Source organism: Mytilus galloprovincialis, chromosome 12 (genome assembly GCF_965363235.1).
Source record: "Mytilus galloprovincialis chromosome 12, xbMytGall1.hap1.1, whole genome shotgun sequence".
Classification (NCBI taxonomy): Eukaryota; Metazoa; Mollusca; class Bivalvia; order Mytilida; family Mytilidae; genus Mytilus; species Mytilus galloprovincialis.
Window position 1 is genome coordinate 61820653 of NC_134849.1, and position 19843 is coordinate 61840495.

At 33.1% G+C, this 19843-nt stretch overlaps 2 protein-coding genes across 2 annotated transcripts in view; both read left to right on the plus strand.

Annotated features, from left to right (window-relative positions):
- LOC143054482 (uncharacterized) overlaps positions 1-19843 on the plus strand; it is a 225374-nt gene that overhangs the window by 14974 nt on the left and 190557 nt on the right. The window lies entirely within an intron of this gene.
- The window catches only part of LOC143055146 (uncharacterized), a 70075-nt gene that overhangs the window by 1003 nt on the left and 49229 nt on the right, over positions 1-19843 (plus strand). The window contains exons 3-5 of the mRNA XM_076228288.1: positions 5691-5712; positions 6180-6491; positions 14420-15121. Coding sequence (XP_076084403.1) covers positions 5691-5712; positions 6180-6491; positions 14420-15121 — 1036 coding nt within the window. The remainder of the gene's footprint in view (positions 1-5690; positions 5713-6179; positions 6492-14419; positions 15122-19843) is intronic.

The window sequence follows — 19843 nt, forward strand, 5'->3', positions numbered from 1 at the left end:
TTAGTTAGATTATACCCTCACCAGCAGTGATACTAACCACTGTCTGTTAGGTAGATGATACCATTACCAGTAGTGGTACTAAACACTGTCTGTTAGGTAAATGATACCATTACCAGCAGTGGTACTAAACAATGTCTGTTAGTTAGATTATACCCTCACCAGCAGTGATACTAACCACTGTCTGTTAGGTAGATGATACCATTACCAGTAGTGGTACTAAACACTGTCTGTTAGGTAAATGATACCATTACCAGCAGTGGTACTAAACAATGTCTGTTAGTTAGATTATACCCTCACCAGCAGTGATACTAACCACTGTCTGTTAGGTAGATGATACCATTACCAGTAGTGGTACTAAACACTGTCTGTTAGGTAAATGATACCATATATCAGCAGTAGTACTAAACACTGTATGTTAGGTAAATGATACTGTTAGGTTATTTTCGCAGGGTGTTTATTATACCCCCGCTTTAAAAAAGGGGGGGTATACTGTTTTATCTCTGTCTGTCCTTCCGTCAGTCTGTCAGTCTGTCATTCCGTCAGTCAGTCCGTCCGTCCCATGAATATTTTTCGTCGCATTTTTCTCAGGAACTACAATACAAGGATTTCTGAAATTTGGTTTCAGGGTTTATCTAAGTCAGCTATACCGTGTGATGCGTTTCTAGATTGATCACTCAACAACTTCCTGTTTTCCGAACACTTGTATGATTTTACACATGATAACCAAGTTGAAAATTTTCGTCACATTTTTCTCAGGAACTACAATACAAGGATTTCTGAAATTTGGTTTCAGGATTTATATAAGTCAGCTATACCGTGTGATGCGTTTTCAGATTCATCACTCGACAACTTCCTGTTTACCGAACACTTGCATATTTTACACTATTAATATTATCCACTTGCGGCGGGGGTATCATCAGTGAGCAGTAGCTCGCAGTTTCACTTGTTTTCGCTTATTTTGGCGGATAAATGAAAATAGCGGAAAATGTATGCATACATTTGTTTATTTTAAATAGTTAAAATGTCAGCAGGTTAATAACGATACTATGGTAGTTTTAACAACATAAATGCAAATGGTCATTGTACTCGCTTGTATTTAAAAAAATGATGTTTTGAGGTCTTAAACTGTATATTGTATTGATAAGTGTCAAAATATTTAATTGTTAGATACTCAGTTGGGTATGTGTGTCCCCTGCTCAATGTGTTGCAGGTGACATGGAAATACTGGCGTCTGTCTGTCCTTCTGGTCTTTTAGTTTAGCAATTTCACAGGTACAATTCTTGCCAGATTTTTGGGATACGATTGCTTTCAAGCAATCTGTAGACTTTTACCGTTGACTCAGTGCTGCATTCCCTCACGTCAACCGTTTTATTCTAAACATTCAGCAACATCTCAGATTCTTATGATTGTCTTGCTTTAAAAGGTAAAAACAAGCAAAAGGATTGAACATAAACAACTTTCCTGTAATGTTCTTCTCATAATCTTCATGTTTGATATTTCCCTTGACTTATATGCGTGTTTTTAACAACATGGAAAATCAAATTAAGCAGTATTTATATTTAGTGTTTTTATAAATTTAGAAACACGTCAGAGGCAATTCCCCAGTTTTGATAAATGCGAGAGTTCTCTGAATTCCGATAATTCTATTTCTGTCATATAAGAACTGAAGTGGAGTTTTTCTATATTTTACTGTTATGAAACTGATATTTGATACTATACTCTCATAAAGAAATGGAGAACCATTCATCATATCATTTAATATACGTTTTTGTTCCAAATCGCAAGTCGCGGGTTTATTTATGTATTAATGTGCATGCGTATAGTTTTCTTGATTTCAAGGGGTATCAGATTGAGTGGTTGCTCTGGATTCCCTGCTTCATTGATTAATTTGAAACTCATTGGATTATTTCTATGTCTGTCTGCTATTGAGGGTTATTGTTGTTGCATAATTTTAAATCGTATGCATCATTTAAATTATAAAAATAAATGTCCACATCGTAACGGGTTTACCTTTAACACCCCTTCAGCCGAAATGGAGTCTTCCATATTATTGTTTCGAGTTGTCTCCCTTCCGGAAGTATTTTCGTTAGATGTCGATAAACGTCGTATTATATTAAGAACGATCTCAATTTAAACAGAGGAGTGTGTACGGAAAGGAGTCATGCCCACTGACCCAAAGGAAATTAATATTTAAAGAGTTAGAAATGGGGTTCCTCCTAGAATTAACGGTGATAAGATACGAAGTGAAATCCCTTCTCTCATTCTCAGTGACTGCTGTGGAAAGTAAACTTGGAATTGATAGTACAAAAATAAAACACAATAAGTACGTTGCTCATACACTTGTATGGTATTGTATCCGGGATTGGCCATTATTAAAGTTGAGTGACTATTCCGATTATTACATTTTGCATGTGCAGTTGAATTAGTTTTGCAAAAAAATAATACTATCCAGCTGTACCAGGGCTGCCAAAAAATGCGTGAGACTCACGCATGTTCATGCTTTTTTGCGGCAGTATCCTTGGATCTATATTTTCCCTCTTTGATCTTTTAAATTTTGGCCAAATCTCACGCATTTGCTTAATGAAAAGTTGGCAGAACTGCTATACATGTGTCAAAGAAAACTATGGCAATCGTATCCCTCAGAGCATTCTGCTCTTTGATTATTAAACTTCTTCTATAGCATGTATAGGTTAATATCAGCAATATCTCAGACAAGTTCTATAATGGTGTCTGACCAACTTTTTTTAAAAGAGTTAAATGCCCCTTGGATATATTAAATTTATGGTAAATGGCATCGTTAACGCTCTCACGGGTATAATTCTTGCCTGATTTTTATAAAACTTATACTTTAGTTTAAAATCAACAATATCTTGGACAAGTTCTATAATGGTGGCCAATTGACTTTTTAGCTCACCTGGCCCGAAGGGCCAAGTGAGCTTTTCCCATCACTTGGCGTCCGGCGTCGTCCGTCGTACAGCGTTAACTTTTACAAAAATCTTATCTTCTGAAACTACAGGGCCAAATTTAACCAAACTTGGCCACAATCATCATTGGGGTATCTAGTTTAAAAAATGTGTCCAGTGACCCGGTCAACCAACCAAGATGGCTGCCATGGCTAAAAATAGAACATAGGGGTAAAATGTGGTTTTTGGCTTATAACTCAAAAACCAAAGCATTTAGAGCAAATCTGACAGGGGTTAAATTGTTCATCAGCTCAAGATCTATCTGCCCTGAAATTTTCAGATGAATTGGACAACCCATTGTCAGGTTGCTGCCCCTGAATTGGTAATTTTAAGGAAATTTTGCTGTTTTTGGTTATTATCTTGAATATTATTATAGATAGAGATAAACTGTAAACAGCAATAATGTTCAGCAAAGATCTACAAATAAGTCAACATGACCAAAATGGTTAGTTGACCCCTTTAGAAGTTATTGCCCTTTATAGTCAATTTTTAACCATTTTTCGTAAATCTTAGTAATCTTTTACAAAAATCTTCTCCTCTGAAACTACTGGGCCAAATTAATCCAAACTTGGCAACAATCATCTGTGGGGTATCTAGTTTAAAAAATGTGTCCGGTGACCTGGCCATCCAACCAAGATGGCTGCCACGGCTAAAAATAAAACATAGGGGTAAAATGCAGTTTTTGGCTTATAACTCAAAAACCAAAGCATTTAGAGCAAATCTGACAAGGGGTTAATTTGTTAATCAGGTCAAGATCTATCTGCCCTGAAATTTTCAGATGAATTGGACAACCCATTGTCAGGTTGCTGCCCCTGAATTGGTAATTTTAAGGAAATTTTGCTGTTTTTGGTTATTATCTTGAATATTATTATAGATAGAGATAAGCTGTAAACAGCAATAATGTTCAGCAAAGTAAGATTTACAAGTAAGTCAACATGATTGAAATGGTCAATTGGCCCCCTAAGGAGTTGTTGTCCTTTATAGTCAATTTTTAACAATTGAAAACTGAAACTACTGGGCCAATCATTATAGATAGAGATTATTGTAAGCAGCAAGAATGTTCAGTAAAGTAAGATCTACAAACACATCGCCATCACCAAAACACAATTTTGTCATGAATCCATCTGTGTCCTTTGTTGAATATTCACATAGACCAAGGTGAGCGACACATGCTCTTTAGAGCCTCTAGTTTAAAAGAATAATGCCCCTTGGAAATATCAAATTTATGGAAAATGGCTTCGTTAGCGCTCTCACAGGTATAATTCTTGTAAGATTTTTATAAAACTTATACTATAGTGAACTATCAGCAATATCTCGGACACATTCTATAATGGTGGACGATCGACTTTAAAAAAAAGAGTTTTAGAAATATAAAATATGTGCAACACAGAGGACATTGTAACTCTGTTCTTTTATATCTTTATTAATTAGTGTCAAAGTTATAAATAATTTTACAACCTGATTAGTATATCAAACGTCTGCTCAATTTCGTAACTAATCAATTGTAGTTTGTACATCTGTTACAAGATCGAAAATACTGTTTACTTTCACTGCTGGTATTCTATTGATTACCAGCAGTGAAAGTAAACACTGTTCCATATACATGATATAGCGGGTATAATACTTATTGGCTCTTTAAGGAAAATTTTGAATTTGAGAATTATTTGAACATCATAAATGACCGAGATATATATATACACTTTGTAAATTCCGAACATCAAATCATTCACTGCCAATAGAAAAGTGGAGATGGCATAACATTGACAGAAGTGATAGAAAATGTCCAATATGTACGAAAAGCAATATCGGAGACGAATATAACTATATTTTTGTTTGCCCGGCTTTACAAGATGAAAAAAGAAGATTTATTCCAAATGAACTAATACTCAGACACAACATTATCAAATTTAACACACTGTTGATTCAAAACAACCAAAGTCAATAAGAAACCTCTGCAATTTTATATGATGTATTAATACTAAGCTTACTCCTTCTTACAAGCATAATCTATTTATCATACTTATACACAAAAAGTATTTCTTTGTACAATTGTAGCTTTCATCTTTGACTGTATAAGTTTATATATATTCTTTTATATGTTATCTCATCCAAAATTTTATGTATTTTTAACGCATTTTTATTTTTGTTATTATGAATATTATTTTTTTTAACTTCTCTGTAACCTTTGTACTTGCATGGTTTATTGATAATAAACTGTCTATTTAATATTTGTTATTTCGGCAGGGTGTTTATTTTCACGTTTAGTTTAAGTTTTTTTTCCAGTCAGCAGGTCAATAATGATCAATGGTCATTAGCACAACATATAGGCAAATGGTCATTGTACTCGCTTGTATTTTATAAAATGAGGTTGTGAGGTCTACTTAAACTGTATACCCTTATTGGTTAGTGTCTATGATATAATGTGGCCCCGTCCCCTTAGTCATGATCTACATTGATCTAGTGGATGTCAAACTTCTGTCAGTTTTTTTGGCAAACTAATGTTGTTCTTTTTGTGTACTTTGGCTTCCTCACCTTATAAAAGTTGGCATGCAAGAATTAGCCAGTAGTTATACAGAAAGTAGCATTTAACACGAAAATTCAATCAATTACAATCAATTTGTTTTCCATAATTGGTTATGCAGACTATGTTTTATGGTTTTATATTTTATATCTAACATTTCTACAAGTTTTCTAATATACTTACAATATTTACTCCTTATTTTTCAGACTGCTGTACTAAGGATTCAAGGTATTTATTTTATGTTAATACAAGTATTAGACTTGAAACGATCGATACAAAGATAAGGATTTCACTAAAATTGTTCTAAAATTTTGTCAAACACTATCGTGTTACGATTAACAACTGTCTATTTGTTACACATTTTATTTCATTACCGTTCCGGAACCATTCCCTGTTTAGATATTAATTTGATTATTGGGACGCTTGAACTTTGGTTATAATATTGTAACAATAAGCAATCATACATGTCGTAGGCATCCTACTTTTTGTTCCCTGTTTAAAATCCACAGTAAGTCCTCAAGCACGGATCAAAAACTTTCAACTCAAGACAGTCCCGCTTTATAAGCATTTGAGCATATTTACTTTACTTTCAACAAAATGTTTGATAGTTCCCTACATTGATAACATTTAATTTCAAATAAATAAAAAAATAATGTTCTAATTAATGAAAATAGCTCTTTATCATATCTTTGTAGATAATAAAGTTCCAACTGAAATAGAATTAATGGCTGACAAAAGATCTGTTCCTTTGTACCTCAAACTACTCGAGTCAGGATCTGAGAAAAAAAGAGACATACGTTTAGTAATAGTTGGGAAGAAAGGTGCGGGTAAGACCTCATTGGTAAACAGGCTATTCAAAGAAGGAAAGAAAGATGGTGGACCCACATCCTTTTTTAAAAGATTGTTTGGAAGAAATAATACAGATGTCACAAGCACGAATGGAATAGAAATTCATGTGATAAAATGTAAAGCACAATTTGGTGATAGCATTTGGAATAAATTAGAAGGTATGGCATGTATGGTACAAAACATTTAAGATGTTTTACATCACTGACCTCTTTGTCTCAGACAGGTTTACATGTATGAATTAGCCATTATATGATATTAAAGACCAGAGCTGTTTTGATATATATGATTAATTAACACATATGGATGTAAGTTTTCAACCTGAATCAAAATGAAGACTAATTTCAAGTTCAGATTTATTAAGTCATCATGTCTATTTGAAAATGCTTAAAATGTAAGCACTACCTACCGTCCATTATTGGTTGATAAAAGTAGATTACTCATTTAAAACTTTTTGCATCTCATTTTCAAATTTTGGCCGATTTTAGGAAACTGCTTTTGTGGTCTCATAGAGCTTGTTCGAACTGTAATAGGCTCGAACACTGGCCTCATCAAATCAAAGACTTCAAAATTTGTATTTGCTGTTTCTCTGATAAGCATAGAGCATTAAGAAGTAAGAGCAAAGACTCCTCAACTCGGAGTACAAATAATGTAGGATAACATGTCTTCCTGTGCATCTTGTGAACTAACATGTTAACAAACAAGACCACCTTAAGTGAGCAATGATAATCAACATGTCAAAAATACGAATGCGGTATGTTTGAAAACAACAACACCCCATTAAGAAAAAAAACGTTCTGTCAAAAAGAAATTATAACTACATGTAACAGTACTGTATAATTTGTTTTTTAAATGACAAAGAGATGTCCAGCATGTGAAGTGAAAGTGGGACACTATAACATCAATGACGTCTGTAGCTTAATGCAATGACTATAACTAAAAAGAGGTGGTATGAGTGCCAGTGACCCAACTCTCCATCCAAGTCACAATGTATAAAAAGTAAACAACTATAGGTCAAAGTAGCCATCTTGACTAGCTTGCTTTCTAAATGCTGGCATATTGATATCAATGAGTAAAACAAATATAGTACAATGTATCTATCAAAGCAAAAGTGCCAGACTTTCGAAAAGGAAAAAAAGTAAACATCTGAATAAAGCCTGTGTTAGATGTATGATGTGTGCTGTAATTCTGTATATGTCTATTATTAATACACTCTTTGTTAATGAACGAATTTTATTCCGCAAACATACTGTATATTATCTTATATGTATTTACATAAATTAAGTGGAATTGGTCGCTAGGTTGAGTCTGGTTGTGAACAATCCGGCTCAGCATATTCCTCTAGTACAAAGAAGGATCATTAGTCACATTACATTTAACACGTTCTCCTCCTAATCATGCATTTAATTCACTGCTGTATGTTAAGCAGCCATCAATCATCATTACCATTCAATTTAAGCCTTTTGTTTTGCCTTGAGACGAAAGTTGCAGATACCAATGATAGTCTTGCATCAGATTTCTTAGTTTCTGTATTTTTTAAATTTTATACTTCGCGAGCGCTCAGTGTAAAATATAGACAAATAAAATGCCTACCCATTTTAAAATGACATAGAGCATGACATGAAGGAATCATTTCTTAAACTATATCTGGTATGTTGAAAAATTGTGTGTGCATGTCTGTTTGGAAGCCTTCCTCTGACCTTGAACTTATTATATAATAATGGTTTATAGTTCAATGTTATTTATTGTCGTACCGATTCAAATCAAATTCTCATATTGGCTTTGTAAAATACAAAAAGGTATATCCAAATTATAAAAAGTATAGAATTAACCATTTACATGTCCTGGTCGCGATAGTATTATCATCATTCCATGTGTATTTTAGTGTGATGCCATTTAATTAACTATGGAGTTGACCCCCGAATGCTGCCGACGGTCATATAAGCGGTATATACATAAATATAAATGTAAATACATAGCAAACTAGTGTAATTGGATTTTCAATGTCCATTTTATTACATAGTATAGTTAAACATATATTTTAATCATCGTATTTACCTGTATAAGCATGTTTTAGTGTTTGTGGATCGAATCAGTCAATCAAATGATTTACCTTTGTTTCATTTTTAATGTTTACAGACTTTTCCTTCTACTATTTGAACACGCATTATTCATGCATTATTCATCTCTAGCTAATGGGTTAAATTGAAGGTTTTACAAATACAGCGATATTTCCAAGCTTATTTCTAAAAATTCAACCATGCTGGCTGCTAAAATGTTAAATGCGGAATATTATTTTACTATTTCATTTTCATAAATTATTGAACAAAAAAAAATCATTTTTTAATTTGTTTATATATATCTCTCGTAGCTAGTGTCTATTTAAGTTTTTATTTTATTCTTTTTTTCTTTAACTATAAACAATAGTGTTTGTATGGTTCATAAGTTAATGTCAAAAAAGAGGAACGAAAGATACCAGGGGACAGTCAAACTCATAAATTATACTTTTGTTCCCTTCCTCCCACATTCCCAACAAACAAGGTAAAAAAGCTGCTTTTGTACATTATATTTCTAAGAACGATTAACTATCTAAAATCATTATAACATTAGTGGCTTAGAATTGAACAAAACAAAGAGAAGATGTTAATTAGAGGGCAAATGAATATTATACGTCAACAAAATGTCATATGCCAGTAATATACTATAAAAATAAAAAAATGTTTGAAATGAAATTATGCTCAAATTGAGTCAAAATAGAGATATCATTCTCAATTTTATACACCTACTACCAACTTTTTTTTTTAAACCACTCTTTAAAGAATATATTAATCTTTAAATATTGAAAATTGAGTCTCAAGAATACAAAGTTTAAAGACTTATTATACATGTATGTTATTCTATGCAGAAGCTTGTATATATTGTTTGTCCGCACTTCGGTCGTTTGTTTTCTGCATGATAATTACCAAAATACAAAATATAACATGTATACATTTTATTCATCATGTTCATCAATAATAATAATAGTTTTTTTTATTTAAAAAAACAGTTAGCTAAAACCCCAATCTCTCCTGAGGACGTCATGGAATGCATTGAAATATAACCGACACACAATTACAAATTAATCAAACAAACACACACATATAAGAAAAAATTAATACGAAATTGTTATGAAATATATAGGTATAGGTAAAAATTAAGAGTATACTAGTATTACCATCATTCAAATTGCCTCAACTAATTTAATGTTTAAGGTAGTATGGGAGTCTTAATTAAAAATGATAGAATTTGTTCATACTTTTCGTTATAATCGTAGGATTGAATAGCTAAAAGGTCAATGTTAACCTATAACCTTGTACCATTGTTGATCCAATGTCAGTCGTCAACTTTGTCTCAACGTTGAAACGTGGGTTAGTTTTTAAAGCTGTAATGACGTTGAAATTCTGACGTTGAATCAACGTTGCAGTTTCAACAATGTATTGAGATTGATAACATGTTGAAATTGGGTTCAGTGAGGTTGTAATCAGATCTTAGTTAGGTTTTAATCAGGTTGAGTTAGGTTGTAGTCAGGTCAATTGTAGGTTAGTTGAAGTGATGGTGTTTGGGTGTAAATTAATCATTATTGGCACGTGTTCAAATACAATAATAAGAAACCTGAATTATGAAATACAAAAAGCCACTTTCAAGTTTTATTTCAAGTTAGAATGTCCGTCAAACGTTTCTTTCTCAACAAGAGACAACTCCAAATGAGAATAGTAAACAATAACAATGAAAACCAAAGAGGAGAGACAGTTACAATATCAAGATTGTATTTCAAACCAACTATCTCAATATTAACAAAGCTTTCTTGTCTATATACTAGCACATCAATTTTTCAAATCTAAAAACCAAAACTGTGTTTAAGAGCAGACCATTTCTATGTGTGTCAGACACAGTTTATCAAGTTGTATTGAAACTAATTGGCTAGTATTAGATGACACCCCCCTCTTTTCTGATATAACTGATTCTGTACACGGCTAGATATATGTTTTATGTTAGTTTGTGAATTAGACGATATACACAACCAAATCATTTAACTGTTTTGACACAAAACTGAATCAGTAAGATAAGACCTTGTCATATTTTCTGTCCACGTTAACATGCAGATAAATAATTTGGTCATTTGAATGTGTTTGTATATATTATGATTTTTAATTAATTTAACTGTAAAATATACTTACGCTAATATCAAGAGGTTTATACAGAAAATTCTTCTCCCATCTTTGCATTCCTTAGACGCAGTTGTTCATTATTTGTTCATCAGTCTGGTGCATAATTTCTCGAGGATGATTTTCAAATTTGTCTAAACGGATGTTGAACAGAGTTGCACGTGCTTGCGTGCAAATACGAAAACAAATATTCGTAACTGAACTTGAAAAACTGCAAAGATTTAAAAACTTCTCAATTATTATGACTACATTGTACATTGATGATATTTTAAGTTTATATATTAAATATCAATCGGTAAAAATAATTAAAATAAATATACCGAACAAAATAATCCTATTCATTTAAATGAAAGAAAGCAACTAAAAAAATCGATTTTATTTAAAAATATAAACTGAGAATATATCATATTTATACAGATTATACATATTATTAAAATAAAAGGTTTTGAGATCTCCCAAATATAGAGAATCATCAAACCCAAATTACTGAAAAATTGGTTAGAATTGGTTTTTTTCTCAAGATACTTAAAAATAACCACACAAAAAAATAATTGGAAAAAGCCGGTTTGTTATTTGCGATGTCTCCTGACCACTTCTTCTTGCCCAAAACTTCTTTCCATGCATAAACAATGCAATCCAGTCTACCCCTGATTTTGTAGGAAGAATGATTGATTAGGCCTAAAAAAAAAAGATATGTGTTTCCGGTAACATCATTTTGAAAAATAGGGTCGGTAGGTCGGAATTCTTTTTTTTTTTTTTTTTTACATCGTAAATGAAATCCGGAAAATTATCACGGTTTTTAAAGCAATTGCTTTTATGCCGTCGCGTATGGCCATCTTTGTGACCCAGATCAGAGACTCCGCCCAGATCAAGCCATAGTATTTTGTTTAACAGGCTCCTGGTCAGTCATTCTTTAACACCTATGTATGTTTTCTAATGCAATACATAGCTTGAAACTTTAAAAAAAAGTTGGTGGATTTAAGAAGTTTCAGAATATGTTCTTGTAGATGTATTTTTGTATTTAAAGGGTCAACCGTTTGACTATCAAATAACATAGAAGTCCGAGTGAAAAAAAGTACATTTTTATAAATGCGATTCCGTTTTCCGCCGTTCGTACGATGTTTCAACAAAATATGGATTCATTTCAGTTGTTGATTTAGTATTGAAAATTTAACTGAATTATCTCCTAATAAATACGGTTTTTTATGTTTAATTTGTGTTTCTTTAAGAGGTCAGGTGCTCTTGTTCATTCATAAAATTATCGTTCATTCATACATTTATCGTAAAATCAAAATCACTACACAGGTTAAATTATGCGTAGTGTCAAATTGTTACCTGTAATCTAAAAATAGACAAACTTTATTTGCGCAAATAATTTAGCGGAACGAAACCCTTGTTGAAAACACATAACAATAAGTTCGTTTTCCTTTTCTGTCAAAACTCCGTAATATTTATCGATCACCTTACTAATGAAATGGACCCGTCCAAACGTAGTAGATGCCAAGTCGGTCCAGATGAAGAGATATTTACAATTTGGAATTTTCTAGTTTATTAATACATAGATTGAAAAAAGTACGTCTTTTTAAATATCATGATCAAAACTGGGTTTGCATAACAAATGTCAGATGAAACCATTATCCTCGTCTTTTCAGTGAACAAGTCTACTACGTTTGTTGACACTCGACGGTCCACCGTGTTAGCAATTTTATTTCACATGTTTTCGAAATATTGAAGATCATTTTTCGCAATGTTTCCTGAAAATTGATAAATATCAAAGCAACGTAGAGCTGTTTGTTCTTGTTCGTATAATAAAATTGAGAATGGAAATGGGGAATTTGTCAAAGAGACAACAACCCGACCATAGAAAAACATACAACAGCAGAATTAAGGTCACCAACAGGTCTTCAATGTAGCGAAAAATTCCCGCACCCGGAGGCGTCCTTCAGCTGTCCCCTATACAATATATATACTAGTTCAGTGATAACGATTTAATGTCATGTTTGTCTGTGATGACCCCCCTTTTCGGGATTGCATGAGAATTGTAGTTATCTCGTACCCACATGCACTTGTTTCTATCCATAGGAAGGTCGACTATCCATATAAAACTATTTATATGGATAATCGACCTTCCTATGGATAGAAACAAGTGCCTGTGCTCGTACCGCATCAGAAGGACACATATCAACTGAGCAATAATGTTTGGAACTTAGTTTTAAAAATGATGACAAAGTAACATTATGAAAATATTTTTATTAAGCTGAAATATACATTTATTCTTTACATGTTTATGTCTTGTAAGATATTTTATTTCTTTCCCGTTTTTTAACATTTGCGTCTGGAAAGTTGAAATGTTTTAACTTAATCATTTGTGTTAATGGTTAAATATAAATTAATAATGAAAATTGTTAAAATTAAATCAATAAAGGAAATTATTGCCAAGGAAGTTACAAACACTACCAGGGGATAATCCATGATGATTTGTATGTTTCAGTTATATGTTTCAGCACATGTATATTTGACCCCAACTTTAGCCTGGTAAACGTGTTGTCTCCTTGTGAAATATAAAACATATTAAAAATGACTTTCTGCTAAAGTCTTTTATTTATATAAAGTTAAAACCTTCTTACTTTTAACTAGACAACACTCATGTCAGGTTTAATTCTTGTATATATGTGGATGAAAAATAAAAGTCCCCAAACATTAACATGGCAGCAATTGCTTTTACAGCCTTTTAGGCTTTGATTCCAAGTCCGGATCCGTAATTAGTTTCAAAAACCGGAAGTGTGCCATTTGCAATGTTTTTGAAGCACCTGCTGTGCAAATTTCTTGGATTTTAACCTATTTGGAATACCTTTTGACATTAATAAAATGTTTTACTGGCTTTCTATGCAAGTAGAAGCAAGAGAGAAAAAATATTATGTCATCTATCAGAAGCCTGTGTCAAAAACGGGGTCGGTTGATACAATTTTTTTTTTTTTTTTTGAAGATCCAATAAAAAAGTTTAGGGTCGGGGCTAAAAAACAGGGTCGGTCGGGTTACCGGAAACATCGATCTTTTTTTTCTCAGCCTTATATATGGATCATGGAAGCATGACAGGATGAAACCCCCTCACGCTTATGGCATCAGTGGACCCCCTCATAAGTATAATAATCTGAACTTGCGCACTTATTATCCAATCGTTTATAATACTGCAGCACTGCTTCTTGTCCGATCTGCTCATCAAATATATCTGTATCATTCAATTTTAACAATGGAATTTTTTTTGTCGCAATTAACTGACGTTAACCCATCCTCAATGATATATTTTCTTGTTTTTCATACGAAAAAAAAAAATACATACTATAAAGTATTCGTGCAAAGTTAACATAGGTGACTTTGTTATAAAGACTTTGCAACATCATTATGCTACAATCTTTACTAGTACTTGTTTTAAATGTGTCAATCATACACAAATATTCCCTCCCTGTTCAATGATTTTTGTGCAGCTTGCCACATTGATATCGGAAAAGCGAAACATTAGGATCCTGGATTCCGTCGTTGGTCATTTGTCGGTGGCGTCAACATATTTTAAAGCATCATAACTTTATCTAAACTTTTTTAAGAAAATTAGACAGAAGATTGTTTATGACCAAAATACAGTATCCAGAGCCATATTTCGAAAACGTTTATTTTCATTTTCCGTATTTTCCTTGTGACTAGACTTACAGTTAACATTCATTATCAGTTTGAGGTTAAAGTTTTTCAGTCATAAATAAATTTGTTCAACTTTTATTGAATCGAACGAAATTTAGACACATATATATCTTGTGTTTGACTGTCCCATTTTAGTTTCTGCACTCTTACTTTAGGGCAAAATATAGTAGTTGAATTTGTTTTTATTATAGGCAACTATAAAGAAACTGAACTTCATGCAAGATTATTAAAACCGTACCAAGAAAAACTAGCCAATAAGGATGACTTAGCCAGCATTGAAAAAGCAGCCCACAATACCATTAAGGACAACACTTCACTGACCGGTTTTGATGAATCAAAGGAACCTATATCAACTTCTCAGCCTGCAAAACGAAAACATCCAGTAGACACTGAATATAAAGAAGAACCAACAGTAGACACTCAAATTAAAGGCCTAGTAGTCACCAACCCTACAGAAAAAACCTCAGACAAATATAAAGTAAAACATTTAGATCGAGGTCATGAAACTATTAAAGACAATACCCTCATAACCATTTTGTACAGACGTGTTGATGAATCAAATGATTCAACGACTTTTTCTCAGCAGCTTGAAAAAATGAAATCTCCAGTAGTCACTCAAGTTGAACCTCCGGTAACCACTAAATCTAAAGACACCCATATTAACCATCAACAGAAGCAAAACGTACCAATTTCAAAAGCACATATGGATATCATAGCTATGATAGACAAATCTAAAATTGATTTACATGACAAAGAGGAGTATGTCAACTTTTTATTATGGGATTTTGCTGGTGATGAAGAATTTTACCACACACACCAAACATTTCTGTCCCAAGATGCAATTTATCTTGTTGTAACAAAACTGAAAGAGGCTGATGACAAAAATGCACAAGGTAAGTATTGATATACAGTACATTTAGAGACTTACTACGACGATAGTCGGACTTCTTACATGTCCGTCATCTCATCTCGGACATTTCGGACATATGTCCGACAGTCATAAATCAATTATTTGTCAGGTACAGCTACCTACATGACCCCTTTCATCCTTAACCGACACTAAAGACCAGCACGTGTTAATCGATCTGTTACGGTTGAACGCTTTTTATCTACCTGTGTAAACCAGGTAATGGTTTTTAAACATGATGATTATGTTAATTCTGATGTAATTGACGGAAAATGATATAGATGTATTGTACAATGTAACTTTATTACAATATATTTTAGTTTTGTCGTGTGAGATAATTTGTTTTTCTTTTTTTCTGTTGGTAACACTTTTAATTGTTTTCCATCTTGATTTTTTTTATATATAATTTGTACTTTTTAACTTCATGAACTAAATGTACTTAATGTCTTTTTACGTTTTATACCAATAATAAAGTCGATTTTGTTTTGCCTATTAATATTTTGGAAAGAACACAATAAATTATGTCCATGAAGTCTATTATTCATGAATAAGCCACACTCTATTAACTATAACCGTGGGAAAATTACGGCAATAAATATATTAAGAATTCGACATATTTATGTCAATTAAAAAGACGATTTAAAAACATTACTTTCGTTGTCTATAAATCTTTTGCTGGTCCTTGAATTTTACGATTGCATACCATGCTTATATTATAATAAAACCAAGGTGTTCAATTGACTCAAGTTGTCGATTCCCACACAATTAATTTTATGACCGGATGTAGAACAGAAACATCGTAGTATTGTAATCCTATAATAAATAGGTCAATTTATTTTCATACAATGTGTACCGGTAATGTTTTGGAATTATGCTTCTGATCAAAATAATAGTTATATTGATAAGTTGTACATGTTTTGTATCGTTTTCTTTGTAGATTAAAAAGCAGAATTTAATTGGTCTTTTTTGTATTTTTTTTCTTCTTCTCGGAATTACAAGGTTGTGTGAATAATTTTATTTTGGTTTTCGTTTCAATTGATTCAAAATGTAGAATGGTAAGAGTATGGATGAGAATATGATTTTTTCGGGCACCAAAATTCGTAATCAAAACCAACGGAAAAACCGTAATTGTCAACACCAACATTAAAGAGATTAAAACTTGTCCTGAATATACAAAACTTGCCACTGGACGTCAAACAATCATCTATCATTTAACAAAGTCTATATTTTATCAACTAGATTAATACGATGTATGGTTGTATCATAATTTATTTTATCTCAAAAATTCAAATATTTAATCAACAATATTAAAATATTAAGATAACACAATAAAAAATCATCAATTGTCATCAATACACAAATGTCATTTACTTCTTCTGTTGGATGGGACGACGTAGAAACTGGTTGATTTTCTCAATCACCATAGCGGTGTATGCTGAATCTAAAGTCACACTTGGATAGAATGCAGTTACATATCGTCGTAGATATTGTTTTCTGGTGTCGTCTAGTGGTCTTTTGTTCAACTTTCCACCGCCTCTATAGGAAAAATACACCCTAAGGTTGTCTGCAGTAAAGAGTTCTTGAAACAAATACTTTAATAACGAAACGGCAAAAGCTCCAGGTGTGGTCGAGCTGCTTGCTGCTTGGTTTAGGTCATTTTCTGACAGACGAACTCCCTCTGGAATGTCCGCGAATAGGTGCATGGGTACGGATCTTACTGTTGTGGGTGCTGTTGGAGTTGTAGCAAGAAATAAAGGCATGACTGGTGGAATAGAAGGAGTAACTGGTGTATCTGGCCTTTCATCTCTAGTAGGAGTATCAAAGTCTGGGAGCTGGCGTTGGTGGAAAGTTGGAGTTCTTGGCGTAGTTGAAGTAGGAGGTGCAGTCAAACGGAATGATTGCTGTCTTTGCATGGCCACCAGGTAGTCGATTTTCTGATTTTGCGAAAGAATAATACGTTCCATCTCTGTCTGCCTTGCGTTGTATATTTCCAACTGTTTATAAATAGCGGCCAGAGTTTTCTGTATAGTAAATGCAGTTGGTTCTGCTTCTGTTGGAGTAGGTGTTGGTACAATTGGTGAAGTTGGAGTAGATGTTGGTACAATTGGTGAAGTTGGTGACGGCGCTTCTAGGTGCAACGGCAGTTGTGGAGAGATGGAGGGTGAACGATAGGCATATGGATCGTGAATGCCTTCTTCCATACTGAGTAAAACGGCCTCTTGTCTGGGTTTCTTTGATGTAGTGGTTTTAGGCATTTTTTTTCTTTTGCGTATAACGTATGGTGACGCTACTGGTGATGCTACTGGTGATGCTACTGGTGATTGCGGCGATGAAGAAGTTGGAGAAGTTACTTCTGAGTTTTCTGTCTCTCTGGTTTTCATCTGGAGATAGTCACCAGTATCTATAACTTCTGCAGATTCAGGGGAACTGGTACTGTTCCCGTACATCACTGGGTATCTACTGCCTACTCTTACACGACCTTCTGTCATAATCTTAATTCTTGGACAGGTATAACGAATACCATCATCATATTTTACTAAGAAGTGAGAATACTCTCGTGTAGCGGCTCTGGATGACATTGTTAAACTAATACTGCTGATTGTTTGAGCGGTCATATTTATACTTAAATGATAATTTATGATATCAACTCATGTGTTAAAACAACATTCTTTGAAGATAAGATTGATCAAAACAGCTTTTCAATTGAATTTATTTTTAACAATGTACCCAGCTTGTGTGATTACGCTTAAACCAGTTGATATTCGGAATAAAAAAAAATAATAGGGCAAACAATGGTATTAACGGATTAAACATTGATTTTGATTAAACCTGGCTTCTTCCTTAATTGGTTATACATAATTTGATTGAATTAATTACCACATAAATTATATTTCATTCAAAATTTAATATTTTTTACTATTAATTTTTTGTCTTTTTAAGAAAAATACGTAATTATCTAATTTATTCAACAAAAAGTAAATTAAGAAAATAGTAATTACAATATTGTGTGGTTATTTTTCTGCATGTAAATTTCAATAAAATAAATTTGTTTATTTAATGGAAAATAAAAATAATAAAGTTATACTATGAAATTATAAATGAACGCCAAATATTTTTTTTAAAGTCAATTAAAATAGATAAATGAAAGGTAAATTCAAATCAATAAGATTATTATTTTCTTTATTATACATATTTTATATGTGTCAGGTAAACTCCCAAAGGCAATTGTCAGTTGTGATGTCGACATGTGTATTCAAAAATACAAATGTGGGACCACGATATTAACCCTTCTACAGTACATACATGTACCCCTTACAATTAACATGTCATTTTAGAATGACTTTATAAAAAGCTCCTAAAAATATTTGCATCAGTAAAGTTCAATATTGCGATAATAAACAACCATGCCTAAGTTTAAACTTTCACACCGAGACAACTTGGAAATTATTGCCCTTTACAGACAGAGTTGGCCCGTTCATGCCATTGTTAGGAGGTTAGCTGAAATAGGTATAGATGTAACCTGGGGTACGGTGAAGAATGTCATCAAACGATACCAATACGGAAAGATTGGGTATGAAAACTTCAATCATAAAGACCAAAATCTACCGAAATTTCAGTACATAACAGATCAAGACATCAACTTTGTGAAGACAGCACTGACTGAGAATCCAACAAGAACAGCTACCGATATTAAACATATCTTAGCAGACAAAGGCACTCACACCAGTAAGTCAACTGTGAGAAAAGTCATTGATGCAGCCGGATTCACAGCTTCTAAACCCAGATACGGTCAAATGGTTAGAGACGTTAACAAGGAGAAACGGGTCCAATTTGCCAGAGAGGTCATTTCAAACGACGATCATTTTAACAATGTCATTTTTACAGACGAGTGCTCCGTGCAGTTGCATAACAACAAGATAGTTATCTACCGAGAGAAAGACTCTGTAGCACCGGTTTTACCAAAACCTAAACATCCACTGAAGGTTCATGTGTGGGCGGGTATCAGTCGAAAAGGTACAACACGAATATTAATCTTCGAAAATATCATGACTGCAGCGTTTTACATCAACCCCATACTGACATCGGGTCTGATACCTTTCATAAACCGTGTATATCCTTCTAGTCATCGTCTTCAGCAAGACAACGACCCGAAACACACAGCAAATGCAACTAAAGCATTCATGACTGAACAGAATATCAACTGGTGGAATGTTTGGCCTGCGGAAAGTCCAGATTTCAACCCCATTGAAATGGTTTGGTCCATGTTGAAATCCAGATTAACCAAGAAAGAACCGAAAACAAAAGAAGACCTCATCAACGGCATTAATTCTTTCTGGAGAGAAGATCTAACAATTCCAATCTGCAACAACTTCATTGATCACATCTATAAGGTTCTACCAGTAGCAGTTGTAACAGGTGGAAGAGCTACAGGAGATTTACCCAGGAAAATTTTTCCAGAAAGATCGAGTGGCAAGTCCCTACAGTATTTCAACAGAAAACTCCAGACACCAGAATACCAAGTTAAGATTGCAAGTTTAAAGTTGAAATAAAGAAAACGTTTTATTGCTATACAAAACAGTCCTTTTAAGGGCTACACAAAATTTTCAAAAAGAGTCTGAATGTTGTACATCAATCAATAAAAACCAATTTAGCTCTACTCCACCTCTCTTCTTGTTAACTTCTCTCATGTATGGCTAATTTTATAAAA